General features: G+C 43.5%; 1 protein-coding gene across 1 annotated transcript; it reads right to left on the bottom strand.

The window, feature by feature from the left end:
* Positions 1-257: 257 nt before the first annotated feature.
* LOC143015818 (glutamate decarboxylase 1-like) lies at positions 258-10,393 on the bottom strand. Its single transcript, XM_076169920.1, has 16 exons — positions 10,291-10,393; positions 8,651-8,713; positions 7,528-7,689; positions 6,375-6,617; positions 6,113-6,203; positions 3,138-3,250; positions 2,946-3,061; positions 2,744-2,823; positions 2,603-2,657; positions 2,078-2,194; positions 1,912-1,976; positions 1,487-1,565; positions 1,226-1,375; positions 1,012-1,119; positions 643-732; positions 258-438 (listed from the first exon to the last, which is right to left on the bottom strand). Exons 1-16 carry the CDS (start codon positions 10,358-10,360, stop codon positions 265-267), a joined length of 1,776 nt encoding a protein of 591 aa, XP_076026035.1. The 5' UTR covers positions 10,361-10,393; the 3' UTR covers positions 258-264.
* Positions 10,394-14,976: the final 4,583 nt, after the last annotated feature.

Here is a 14,976-nt window from a genome sequence, read left to right on the forward strand (position 1 = left end):
GGTGATTCACTCAGTGTGCTTTGCCTCAATTCTCTCATCTTTGACTTTTGTGGTTTTTCCTCAGACATCCAGGATGAAAGGAAGGTGCACGGACATGTAAAGTTAAATATACGCTGCCACTGCTAAAGACAGAACGGACAGAGAGACACTGACGGGACGGACAACTGTGCGTTTGCCAGAAAAGACCTGCAAGCTAAAATCTATACGTCTGTGTGAGATAGCGAGGACGTGTGTGTGTCACATTTTGGGCGGGGGGGGTTGGTCTTACAAGTCGTGCCCCAGTCGCTCGATCTCGTCGATCAGGAAGTCGATGTCTGACCTGGTAGCCGCAGGGTTAGAGATGACCATGCGGAAGAAGTTGACCTTGTTTCCTTGCGGCTGGTAACCAACCATCGTAGTCCCAGACTCCATCATCATCGCTTTGATCTTCGGGGCCACCTGTTAAAGGGGGGGAACACACACAGACATGTATACACACATGTAGTATGAACCCAGCTATGTAGGGCTTTACTGCCTGCATGCGTCTCTAAAAGCACAGGAGCCAATCTGAGAGGGAGTGAAAATGGAAGCCGAGGAGGAGAATGGTGGAAATTGGAAACTGGAAATGAAGCATAGAGAGCCTGCGGGCTGATGGGTCGTTACCTTGTGCAGCCTCTCCCTCCTCTCCTCGCCCTCAGGCAGGCAGAGGATGCTCGGTGGAATGTACCAGAAGCAGACGTTAGTGTGCTGTGGCTGAAAACAGAGAGAAGGAGAGAGACGATGAGCTGCGAGACAAGACAATCCTAAAAAGATGATGAATGTTGATTTATCATAAAAGATAGAGAAAAGGTTGTTAAAGCAGCAAATGTTTAGGGACGGAACAGATGCTTTTCAATTGGCTGCTGCAGCTGGTCACTCTGATTGGCTGGTTAATGAGTTCTGATTTATATTCATACGATGATTCGATGCTTTGACATTTCATTACCTCGCTCATTTGAAAAGAGATTTGCCGTCTGTAAGTGTTAATCTCACCTCTCCGTCAAACACCATCTGGTAGCCCTCTCGGTTTTTTATCTTATCGTAGAGATACGCAGACAGATCCAGGCACCTGTCAATATGCTGTTCAAAGCCCACGGTTCCCTGTTGGGTGGATTTTAAAAAAGACAACATGGTGCAAAGGCAAGAAGTCAGTTTACAGAGCAATCTAGAAATGGCAGCAGACGAGCGGAAGAAGCCGCATCATCACCTTCGCCTTCCACATGAGCCAGAACTTGAAGATGTCCACGTGTCTCCCGCACTGGATGGCCTTGTCGCCCGTGTCATAGGTCACGTCATACTGTTTGTCCGGTTGGAAGAGGTAACCGGCACACATGGAGTTGCAGCCTTGTAATAATCCCTGAAACGGACAAAATCACAGGTCAATGCACACAAGCAAACAGCGTGCATGTTATTTTTGTATATGGATGCATGTGTTTGTGTGTGTGCAGTAAAACACAGACACACTCACCCGCTCTCTGACCAGAATTGCAGAGCACTGCAGTGGGACTCCCATCATCTTATGAGGGTTCCAGGTGACTGAGTTAGCCCTGCACAGATATTGAAACAGTAAACACAGCTCTCCCCCTCTCTCTCTCTCTCTCTCTCTCTCGCCCTAGTCGAGGGGATGGGGGTTGGCAGGTGGGGTGTGTGTGTGTGTGTAAAAGCACAACCCATTAAACTTCTTTGATCCAGATCCTGAGTTGCAGCAGACGTGGGGAACATGTAACTTGTCCATTTTCACCAAAACCAATCCAACATTCCAAACCAAATTCAGAAAATAAGGCCTGTGTATCCCCTGATAGATATCAATATGTATAATTCACAAACATACAGATCTAGGTTCTTATCTTCTTTTCATCATCTCTCTTATTTTCATTTGTTGCATCGTTTTACCTCTCGATTCCACTCAGCTTGTGCCTGTGTTTCCTGGACATCAGCAGTCCACCTCCCCATGCTCCCTGCACCGCACAGAAAGCACAACAAGTATGTAAGAAAGCTCAGGGCCATCACAGCTCAGGCTGCCGTCTGTTGTGCTGTAGCTGATCAAGCGTTCTCTTACATCCACGTGAAGCCACATGTTGTACTTCTCACAGATGTCTGCAATCTCGTTGATGGGATCGAAGGCTCCGTAGACCGTGGAGCCGGCGGTGGCGCTCACAAACATCGGGACGTAGCCCTGCAAATGGAAAGCGTCAGAGACAGAAGCTGGCTACAGTTCTGGGCAGGATTCAAGCTGAGCTGTTGTGTTTCTCCCTGTGATTGCCGACATCATAGGGAAGGGCGAGAACACATCACAGCTAATGCTCTGTGTCTGTTTGCAGCCATTGTGGGGCAAAATTGCATTCCTGTTTCTTCCCGTGTCAACATCATTTTGCCTTCAGAGAATCACATCTTGAAAATGTGTTTTCGTATAGAGCAGGGCAACATCACGTGTGAGCAAACATTAGCCTTATTGAAATGACCTCACTGCCCTTGCACACATGACGGCTACAAGAAGACTCAGTGGTTCATATGGAAGGTTTCCACTGTATGGATTCTGACAGCAAAACAGAAATTTTGATATCATATTGTGATAGAAATTCACCTTATTCTTGACTTCTATTACTTTGGCTTCCAAATCCGCAGGAATGACTCTCCCTCTGCAGGAGAGGACGACACAGTAAGTCACACACACTTGATATTCATGTGTTTTAACAGCTCGTCTGCACGTCTTTACAAAGCAAACCTCTCATCCGTTTTCAGAAGGATCAGGTTCTCGGTTCCAAAGCCCAGGGTTGCGCTGGCTTTCTTAATGGAATAGTGACTCTGAAAGGGCACATATGGATTATTGGTCATCATTCAGTGGGTGAGACACCGATTCTTAATTCTTATTGAAAAGCTCCAAGCAGTGTAACAACAAACAGTGAGGTGAGGCCGTGTGGACTAACGTGCTCTGAGGTGAAGAGGATCAGTCTGGGCGCCGCCGTCATGCCTTTGGTCTTTACTTCAGGGAAGAATTTGTATCTGGCGATCATCACGCTGTACATGTTGGATATCGCTCCTCCTGCAAAAATCAAACACTATCCTTCAGAATCAGAAGCTAGAAGTCAAAGCACCAACAGCATCGTTTGTGTTCTTACCGGGAGAAAATATCCCATCGCCCTCTGTTTCCGGCCAGCCAATGATCTCTCTCATCTTTTTCAGTGTTAGCTGCTCCATGAGGACGAAGACAGGGGCAATCTCGTAGGTGAACCTGCAAATCATTCAGTAAAAGTCAGGTTAACCCCAAAGGGCTTTACTAATGAATGATTAGTAAAGCGGCTCTGCTTTCATAATAAGAATGGAAGCCCGCTTGTGTACAGTCACGCTCGAATGACATCACTGTCCTGTGTGAGTAATTGGCTTTTTCTCTACAATGAAAGAACCTGAATAGAAATGCAGATGCTGTTCACCATATGAAAAGTCAATTTGTTTTACATTTGCATTTATAAAGGACCTCAGGTGAAGGTGAAGGATTTGGCAAGTAACTGTCACCAATCAGAGGCACATAGTGTGGCTTAGACACAGTGTAGTGGTCTCCTCCTTCATTAGCAGAGCATGAATGGGAGAAGGAACGTAGACCTGAAGGAGAGATTTCAGGAAGGTGCATCTACTTCTTGCCTTTGTAGTGTTGCATCACATCAAATTCTACTGGAGACCAATGGAGAGAGATGAGAACCGTGTGCTCTTTTGGCTCATTGAAGACCCAATGAGCTGACAAGTTCTGGATCATTTGTTGATGTTTCAGTGCACATGCCGGCAGACCTGCTACTAAGGCATCGTGGTAGTCAAGGCATGAAATAAGTGCCTGTACAAGGAGACAGGCAGCACACACAGATAGGTGAGGTCTAATCATCCCGATGCTCTGTAGAGCAAATCGACATGATAGAGAAACAGATGAAGCGTGATCAGTGGAGTTGGATGTGTCTTGCATGCTTTGTTAGAAGGAGCAGAGAGGAACGAAGCTTGACACTGATTGGATGTTGTATTGTATGGCTGACCTGAATGACAAGGAGCTCATTGTAAGAATTGATGGTTGCATTTGCTCATGGAACGATAAGTAAAGTTGAGTATCATCAGCATAGCAATATTTGAGAAGCCATGTCAGGAATGTCACCTAATGAGGAGGAGCTATACAGTATATTGGGAGGAGACGGGGTCCAAGCATGGACCCTTGAGGTACCCCACAGGCCAAGCAGTGCCTCTGAGAGACATGTGGGGACAATCTGAATGGTTGCCTTGAGAGGTAGTAGTGAAAGAGGCAAAGAGAGCTTAGTTCAGTGAGTGTGGATGAGAGGATTTGGTCGTTTACTGTGTTACAGTCTACTGACAAGTCCAGCAAAATGAGCACCAATCACTGAACAGCAGCTCTTGCTGACTGCAGCATTTCCACTCCAGACAAGAGGGCAGCTTCAATGGAATGACAACTCCTAAAGCCAGACTATATGTCAACCAGATAATTCTCTGTGGGAAAATCAGCAACTTGTTTGTGGGCTCAGAGAAAAACAAGCGATGCCCGTCTGCAGCTTTTGAGCAGACCTTAATCTGCACCTGCTAAAATGTGGTTTATGTGTAAGTGATGAAATGATTCCATCTGTGGCTTTGCAGATTAGAGTGTGTGTGATGACTGGTTGGAGGGTATGGGGAACTAGAGGACTGGTTGTGGCTCAGTGGTTCAGCAAAAGGATATGATTATTGATTGACTGGAGTTTGGAGGAATATCTTATGTCCTTTGTCTCTGTGTTACCAACCAGAACAAGCAGGTTCATCTATCTTCTATTCTAATTATATAACCTTCTGCGCATCCATGCAGTGAAACTAAGTGAAGCGCTGCATCCTTACAGTACGTTGGGTTGTGCCCCACAGCGCCAACGCTTTAAGTGCTCTTCCTTATTATACACAGTAAGTACACAGAAGGACAAAAATAAACAAGTCAGATGCCAGATCGCAGATGTCGCATGTTAATTTGTCCCTATTCACTGATCCTGACAGCACTCACACATTATGTAAGACCTCGGAGTGATTGTCAGTGTATTAGTGTCAGTCAATATCTGCCAGGGGTAATTAGAGTTGATGGTGTAATTAATAAAGGTAATTTACAAGTATGTAAGCAACCTCCACTCTCTGGTCCAAGTCACAAGACACAAGCCAACTACTGTAATTGCATCTGGAAGTCAGATTGTAAGCAGCGACAAAAAACAGAACATGGAAATCCTGTCTGAAGACTTTAATGTAAATGTTTAGGTTTGTGTAAAACCTAATGTAGCTTAGTTACAACATCCTGTTCGGAATTTTAAAAATCTGAAGGTCGTAACACGAGGAGGGAAATTTGCACTTAGAGCAATTTTGAAATCTCTAAAGCCTTTTAACGTCTCTGCACATGAAATCATCGGAGAGATATGAATGTTGCCAGGAACATAATTGTGCCTCTACATGTTGTTTACTGTACAAGTTGGTTAGATCGAACAGGCCTCTGATTGTTCTGACCCATAATTATCTCTTTTCTTCATCCTTCTTCTTTCTCTCTGGCTTCACAAAGTAACATCAATGCCTAATCCCTGTGATGGTTGTTCATATTGTTCCACGGTCTCAGGGCAGGTGCTCTTTTCTTTCCCCCAGCATTGTTATGTCACAGGGACCCGCACTGCATGAAACAAAGACGCCATGTAAACTCTGAATGTGAATCAATACGCAATTTAGCCTGCCTGTGGGCTGTATTATGTAGCTACAGCCACGGCGCCGGTCAACATTGACAGTATTGGGGCGGGGGTGGGCGGGGCGGAGGCTGGAGAAATCTCTTCTTTTGTGCTTTTGCCATTTCGTGATTTTCTCACTTGATTGGCAGCCTGCATGTAACAGCCTTATTTAGATAGAAAAAAAGATCCTATTTAAGCTCCTTTTCTCCACTGGCCATTTACAAAATAAAGTTAGAATAATGGACCCAATCATTTTCCAAACTGTATCACATTTGGTTCACATTTTTCATCATTATCTGCCTGATTATATTTAGGAGCTGCAGGGATAATGTTCAGATGATTTTATTGCACTTATATTGTCAATGGATCACGTCACTCACATATTGGTGTTGGCTGTAGATGTGAGCCACTCTCCTGCCAACCCAACGATGTCTAATCCAGTGGACAGTTGGTTAAAGAACCTGGGGTGACCTGGGAATGATGAAGAGACAAAGCAATGCACATTACAGAGAACGATTAATCATACGAGAAACAGAATGAAAGAGGCTTATCTGTAATCATTAACACTGGCATGTCAGATAATGAGAGTTATTGATCTCGTCATCTGCCCCATTGCCATGTCTTCAGCGTCTTTGTTCTCACCTGTTCTCACACCATATTTCAGAGTGTCCCTGCAGTCCACCAGGATCTGCTCCAGGGACTCCGGCTGGTCAGCCAGCTCCAGGTTGAAGCCCTCCATGCCCTCCAGCAGCTGGTGGGGGTGGTGGAAGTCCAGGACCTTGGTTGATCTGTCAAAGGTCTTCCGGACATAGTTTGTGAGAATGTCCACAAGCTCCAGTAAAAACTGCAGAGTCGCTTCCTCTCCATTTTTGGCAGGCAATAAATCTACAGGGACAAATGAAGTCCAGTGAGTTGATGTTTGTATCTAACCTGCTTTGTTGATTTTCTTAAAACAAAAATACAAACTCTGCCATTCCAATGCTGGAATGTTGGGATTTTTTACAGCTAATTTTCACAATAAAGCGTTGAATTTCCCAGCCAGTTGTTAAAGACTCAATTGGTTGAGTGAAAATCTTCCATGAGTTTCAACAAATTGTGAATCATGTTTATAGCAGACAACATCAGAGCTTCAAGTATAAACACACTGTAAGCACACATATAAGGTTTATCAGAAATTTGCTAAATGTTGTTCTAAATTGAATTTATGTTGAATGTGAGCTATACAGCAAACACAACTGTACACTGCCATTATATTCAATTGATATAAATAATATGGCTGTTCTCTGCATTTTCCTTCAGAATACATCCACAAACATTCTGGTTTTGCAAGCATTTTTATGACTAATATCAATATATCAATGGCTCTTGACTTTCTGCAGCAGCAAATACAAACTGATCGAAGTGACTGACATGACCCTTGAGCCATGCAGTCAAAGGTACTGTGTGAAATATTATTTGTGTGAGGGTGGGGGGTTAAAGGTGAAATTACTGAGAGGACAAAGAGAAGTGATGGTGATCAAACCTGCAGGGGTTTCAAAAGAGGTTCAAAGCTGAGAATACATGTTTGCATTGTAACACACAAAAAGGCTCTATTCTTATTTACATCATAGGTTCAGTTGGTGTGTCTCATCAACCCTGCTGTATAGTGTGTACGGTTAATATGTAGAAGTAACTGTATCAAAAGTTACTCTTGTGCTTGTGTCAGAATATATTGACTAACATTTTCCTCATTATTACCAACAAATAATATAAAATATTTTCCACAGCAGAGCTCGGAGTCATGTGGAGCTCTTACCTCTGGCGAACAGGTTGGAGAAGTCGGTCTCGGTGCGTGTGAATCGAGCGTCTTTGCTGTCGCTGTTATCGCAGGAGAGGTGAAGGTTCTTGGCTGCTCGCTCCTTCAGGGAGCTCATGGCCCTGCTGCGCTCCTCCAGGCTGTTGTTCTTCTGCAGGAACCCTGCGAGGTGACACGAGGCGGACGAGTTCTGTGGGAGACTGCACTTCCCGAACATGTTGTGACAGCAGCAGGTCCACTATAATTTTATAACCACTCCACTGTGTTGACTTTGATCTCTCTCTCTCTCTCTCTCTCTCTCTCTCTCTCTCTCTCTCTCTCTCTCTCATTTCCCTTTTTCCTCCCCTGATGAGTGAAGCGTCCCAATCTCGTCCAGGAATGAGGGAGGGAGGGAGGCTGAGATCGGTGACATCAGCACCGAACTCCATGCAGCCAAGCAAATACAAATCGCTGTCATGTAGTGGCTGTAAATTCTTATTAAGCTCCTTCGACACACTGCACTCCAGTAGGCAGGGAGCCGATAACATTAGAGCCCAGAGGGACATTTAATAGTCAGATAATGATATATGGCGATCTATCAATAATCCACAACTATCTCTTAGAAATCCCATTATTCTCTATAGAGAGAATTAAATTATTTAAATTCCCCAGAGTCTGATCTGCTGTATCACTCCGTCTGGGATTATTTCGAAAAGCATTTTTGGTTTTTATCTTTTTTTTTAATGCACATAGATTATTCTGGGTAATTAAATAGCATAATGAAACCAGTAGAACGTGTCGGTCAAAAATACCAGAAATTTGTCCTGAGCGTTGGTGCGTGACGTTCACCATAATAGTAGATGTCACTCCGACCTTGGTTCATATATTACGGGATTATAAAAAATACCGATATCAAAAAGAATCAATCTGTCAATCTATCCTGCGTGATTCTCTCTTTAATTTCATTTATCCCAGCTGTTAAATAAATTGGTTTGTTTTTACAGTTTAAATAATTTAGTTCCAGGATTCTGCTTTGTTTCTAATGGCTCCGTTGATAATCCAGGCCACATTAGGTGAGCATTTATATGCTAAACTAATAATTTTTTTATATATATATACAGAATTCTATTAAATGCCGACTTACCACATATCTTCATTCCTAATTTTCTGGTACAGCCGTGAGCAACTCCACACCATGCGTCATAACCTGGAACCGTTTTTAGATTTAGAAAAAAGCAACAATTAGAGGCCCCAGCAGATGATGTCAGCATGACTTTCTTATCAACGATACCAAGGGAAAGAACATGGAGCAATGGAGCTGGGATGGTTTCATGCGTGTGAGTCTATTTTCAGTGTGTGTTACCCCTCATGACCCAGGCGAGGACTTCAAAATTAATTAGCCGTTTGGATCCACGCCAGCCTTAAGATCTAATTGAGTGAAAATATGCTGGTTTCAATCTGCGCGTCAGTGGCTAGGAGGCGGCTGGACGGTGACAGATACAGAATTAGGCTGTTATCAAGGGCTCCCAGCCACACAGGGAGGGGGCAGCCCGGAGAGGCCAAATCCTCAAAAGCAGCACACTTGAAGGTGTGTGTGTGTGTGTGTGTGTGTGTGTGTGTGTGTGGAGGGGGGGGGGGGGGGGGGTCCAGTCCCATTCCATGCCAATTTAACCCCTTGCTTTGGATCATTAGATAAATCATTGCCCTGCTCAGCTCATTGGCCGCACTTTAACTCAGCCCTCTCTGTGATTCTTCTTCTTTTCCTCCAGCCAGGGGAAATGAGATGAGCAACAAAGGAACGACCAAAAAAAAAAAAACAGAGAAGGGGAGAAAAGAAAGGATCGGCTGTGCTGACAAATAGGATCCAGGGCGGACTTGATAGGCTTCAGTTTGCCTGTATGCAGCAGAGTGGAGCCGGAGCTTATTGCTGCATCGGCCTGACAATGTAATCACTGCTTTAGGCGTTTCACAGGGACAAATGAACGTAATGATGTAACAACAGAATCGATTTGAAGGATTCATATTTGTAGTATTTAAAAATATAAATATGTCTCGCCTTATTTATAAACCAAACAGGTGAAGAACACATAAAGGCTGTAAGGTTGTGTGTGTTTGTTCTATTCAGGGGGAGAATATTGCTTCTTTTATCCTCAGCAGCTGACAGGGAGAGGCTGTGCAGTTGTGTTTCTAAGAGCCCCTGCACAATACAATTCTTAAGCAAGCCATTAGGAGCCATTTAAAATGCCTGAATTAACAGCCACTCCGGGGGTCATTTCCATTTTTCCACACAAGCACTTTGTTGAAACAGTATAGACAATAATAGCTACACCAGCCCCCCCACAACAAAACAAGAATCAGTATATACACGGATAAAATTAAATAAAATTAAATAAAATTAAATACAATTAAATAAAATTAAATAAAATAAATATATATTTATTATTAATATTTATTTATTATAATTATTATGATAATAGTTATACTAAGGCTGTTGGAGTTTGCCTCAGGCTTGCTGCTGTCTGGGCTAATTGTCTGGCTGTAGCGTTGGAGGATCATGTGGTGACAGCAGGCTTTGGTGCCGGGAGGTCCGTGTATGTATGCTGGCTGAAATGCAGCGGTGATTTGTGGCAGAGGAAGCCTCCTCAAATGGCAGCGGACCCCCCACCCATCCACCCCCACCCCCCTCTACCCCCCCCCCCCTCGATGAAAATGATTAATGGCGTTGCCCACAAAGTAAATAGCACAAGTGAAATAGCATTTTATCTGCAATGGACCTACTTGAGCCCGGGGGTCGTAAATTAGTCGAGTTGGGATCCGGATCGCCGGCAGAGGAGGAGGGTGCAGACGCCGCCATCACTCCAGAGACCCTGTGCCCAAGTGCCTTAAAGCTCGGTCACTTACCCCCCCACCCAAAAAAAGATACATTATCCTTAACATTCACACTCAGTATGCAGAGATAATCAGTCCAGGAGAGCGCAGCAGCATGTGTCATTTAAATACGTCCTTCTCTGTCTCATACAGTGATACAGATGCTCAACTTGGTGACACGGACCTGTAGAGGACAAGGACAGACTGTCTCATAAATTGAGATTCACTTAGCCAATGTAAGATCAAGCCAAAGGAAAAGACATCGGAGACAAGTTGTAACTTCAGCCCTCCCTTCCTAATGTCGTCCTGAGGCGTCTATCAGAGCAGCACAGGTGGATCAACACCGAATCACTGTGACGAATTTACAATATACACCCGTAATTAATTCAATCAATGCTGTGGAAAAAGCCCAGGCAGACAGTCTGGAGTCTGGACTTCAGCTTTTATCAAACATCTTTGACACGTGAAAATATTTAGTGAAGGTGAATCCGGCTCAGTAAATATGTAAATAAAACCCCCATAAAACAGCTGATTGATTGATGGTCAGATGGTCTAAATCACCGGGAAGCACAATTGTCTGACACACAACAGTCCAAGGTGATTATTTGAACCATCATCGCGGCGCTGCTCAATGTCACCTAATGACAAAGAGGACAATTAAATTCTTAAACAAAGCCACAGCAATTCATCTGCAAGACATTTTCAATCAAATCTGAATCCCCCCTCCCTCCCTCCCTCCCCTAAAAACAAACAAACATCGGTGCAAAAAAAGCTTAAAACACCTGTTAGAGCATCTCCAATGACTTCGAGGGGATTCGATCGAGCCATTAAATCCTTTAAAGAAGAAATCACTTACGGTGCTGGTGAGGTTCTCCAGGTGAACAGGTGCAGTCCCCCAAAAAATGAAAGTGGATTTTCTGGAGGAGAGACTGCTGGGGGGTGTAAACACTCCCAGGAATAAAACCAAAAAAAACAGAGAGCCGAGCTTCCGATTCCCGCTGGTTCTCCACGAAAAACAGGAGGACGTTGGTTTTTATTGGAGTATTTACTGATATTTAAAGCCTGTAACGCTCATCCTGCACGCAAATGACTCACGGCGAAGACCTCCACCGGCGCTGCATGCTTCTCCCAATATTGAGCAAAACCCGTCCGCAGTCCGCAGATTTGCCCACTGAATGAATGGCGTCGCTTTCTAGGTCCTCAAGTGGGACTTTATCTCTTTTTTTTGGGAAGTGGTTGATTGTCTATTCGGGTCCGTATCGCGCCGTTTTTGGACCCTGATCACGAACGAGGACTTGGAAGTTTGATGCTGTGAGCAACACATGACGTGAGGAGCGGAGAGGATGGAGGGGGAGGGAGGGGGGAGTCGGGGGAGAGAGGGGCGGGAGGGGGGGGGGGGGGGGGGGTCGATGTGTGTTTTTTTTGTTCGTGCGTGGACAGAAATCTGGAGGACAACAGTGATGGAAGAAAGATCCACAATCACAAGTGTACACGTCCGATTGATTTCTTATATTTATCTTTTATCTTCACAAATAATTCCAGGGATCATTTTGTCAAGTGGGGATAAGTAACACATCCTTTCATATATTCATATTAAAGAGAGATAAGTAGCTACCATAAACATTTATATCACAATCTCCGCACAGATACAATGGGCAAGGATGAAAACGCAGTGTGGTAATTGTCACACTGAGGGCGAACATGGAGGCCACAAGGTGGCAGTGAGAAACCAAGAATGACTCAAGCAGCAGCAGCAGGAAACAAATGGGCCACTACAGAAATACTTCACGGAGCTAATTATAAGCCGAGCTATAAATCTGGAACACGTAACGACAACGACACGAATGCAGTGACACGAGTGGACAAAGTGGACAGACAAATGGAGATCACACACTGTTAGAGTCACGTGGAGATGGATGAGCGTGGATGGGACTGAAGTTGGTGTCGTGAGATTGTCGTCACATTGTTAATGGTCACAAACGTGAAAAGTGTACTGGTTTCAGCACCGGACAGCTCCTGGTGTACTGACGTGCTTTGACCTTCAAAATAAAATGCTGCTCAGGCTCCTGTCAACACACTCATCATAACACACCTGCTTTTATTCTCATCCTGACCACAATCGAGGTCTCGCTTGACTTCTGCATCGTCCTGTTTCTCACACACTATACAAATGAGTGATAGGGTTAAAATAAAAGAAAGAAGGATGGAAAATGGAGGAAAGGGAGAAGAGAGGCTAGGGTTTGATTTACAGAGGTAGCTGTGTCCACAAGGTGGGGCAGTATCCAAATGCAGAGGGTGTGTGTGTGTGACAGAGGGACAGAATTGAAATATGTGCATGATAAGCTTGTGTAATCACAAACAACAAGCAACTTAAAATATCTGGTTGTCTGAAAATAAGCCAGTAAAAGTGTCCACAATGGGCGATGAAGCTGTCACGGAATTCCCCTCTGATTCCTTTTTTTGTATTCTTTATAATGTGCTTTAGAGTAAAGAAGCAGCCAGTAGACCAAATAGTCCCATTTAAGGATGTGCTTATATAATTTAGTTAAAGTAATGATTCACACGGCACAGATGAATTAGTTTGCACCACTCAAACAATGTAAGCCTGATTAAAGTTGTAATCCAAAATCAACACACAACCCTGACCCTCCATGCAGACAGCAGGCACCTGCTGAGAGAGGATCTGTGCTGGTGTCATTCAAATGTTCACCTCAGAGCTCAGCACTGAAGATGAGGGATCAAATGGATTCACATCCCGCCGTGTGAGAACCTGTTTGAGCCTGTTAACGCAGGCCAAGCAGTGATGACATCAATCATCTGATCGGGAGGACACGTTAATAGTCTGGGCTGTTATGATGTAAGAATAATGTTTGATTTTATAGAAATAAGGATTGTTTTGTTCTGTTTTTAACGTAAATTGTCTGTTTTATGTAGGCTTCATGTATTTGGAATAAGGGTTGTGCTACAAAACAGCAAAGCTGTAAAGCTATGCAAGTAGTTATCTGCATCTATACATAGTATTTGATAAGGAAACAGAAATCTGCTTCGAAGGAAATCCCATGCTTTAATTACATTTTCATCATGTACTGATGTATCAGCGGGACTCTGCTGACCCCTCCAAAGACATTTCTGTTCAAGAGCCCTCATTTTCACTAAAACTGGCATGAAATTTCCTCTTTATCATAACACTTTTATATGTCCAAGATAGAACAAGTCAAAGTTAAAATCCAATTTACCAATTTTTCATGCTTAAAATACCCAATACCCTTTTTCCTTAAAAGGCAATTAACATATGCAAAAGCTCAGTCATTTAATCTTCTCATAAAAATGTAAATTACTCAAAGTGGTGAACAAAAATCAGTGGAGTTATTAAAAAACTGTATAATAAATTTGAATTTCTCAATGAAGCTATAGAGCAAAGACGCCCTTAAGAACAGGACAGTGCTGCGACACCATCATAATGGATGTTAAATCTCGTATGTTATGCCTTTTTACTATTAAATACACAATGTTTTCATGCCACGGTTTCTCAAAGCATCTTTACAACCACACTCAACATTTCAGACACTTGTCTTTGTAAATTAACCCATGTCAATACTTGACAAACATGTTCTTGTTTTCTTTTTCATTCCATTGTGCTTTGAAGCTAGGACCAGAGGGGATATGAGGTCATCTTGATTACACAGCAATACAAGCTTTAAGCAAGGTTTTAGACCCAGCATCGTCCAAACCACTGGGTGTAGTTTTTAGTTGTAGATCTCCAGTGAGCCCTGCAGACTTCCATCACCCTCTCACAGCGCTGAGCTCGTCTGTGATAAACACACAAGAGACGAGCTTCAGTCTGTGCTATATGGTGCACTTTAAGAGTATCTGTGCTGTCGTAGAACAGCCGTCTTATTGATTCCTGCCCAGGTAAGTCCAGTCATTGGCAGAAGGCCACTCTCCCAATTAATAGGCCCCTACTGAACCAGCAAAAAAAAAAGACTTATCCCATAAAAGCACAATCCAACATGCTGTATCCAACATGTTTCCGCTTGTTTACCACAATCCACTGAGACTAACTCAACACAAACAAACCCAGCCGGCAGAGGGAAACCCAAAACTTGATCTGACTTGAGTTCTGAACAAGTAAATCCATAATTATTCGTGACCAAGTGACAATGATTTATTGTATTTGTTTTGATTTGTAAATTCACATAAATGCATCAGGAAAGGCCGTATGTAAAGACTGAAATGATGCACAGATAAAAGGGGCGCAAAGATGCCACTCAGCCATAGACTGGCCTCTGAACATAAATCAATATTAATTTATCAAATGCCCAACCAAACTACTTTCACCTCACTGAACGTAGCATCAGCTGCAAAATCAGTCATATTATTTTCAAACACCACCACTGGACTGAAGTAGGATCATGTCAGGTGAAAGAGTCTGGAGTCTGATACAGATGACTGAACCTTAGCTTCACTGTGAAAAATGTAATCTTGGATTTGTGGGTCCACACCTCTGAAATGAAAGCACTGATTCATACAATCAATGTACAGTAGCGCTACATAAGTCTGTTTTGCTGTGAAATATATTTTATTGAAGACAGCGTTGGGTGG

Source organism: Genypterus blacodes, unplaced genomic scaffold (genome assembly GCF_046128005.1).
Source record: "Genypterus blacodes isolate CSIRO-AG114 ecotype Tasmania unplaced genomic scaffold, CSIRO-AGI_Gbla_v1 ptg000214l_1, whole genome shotgun sequence".
Taxonomy (NCBI): domain Eukaryota; kingdom Metazoa; phylum Chordata; class Actinopteri; order Ophidiiformes; family Ophidiidae; genus Genypterus; species Genypterus blacodes.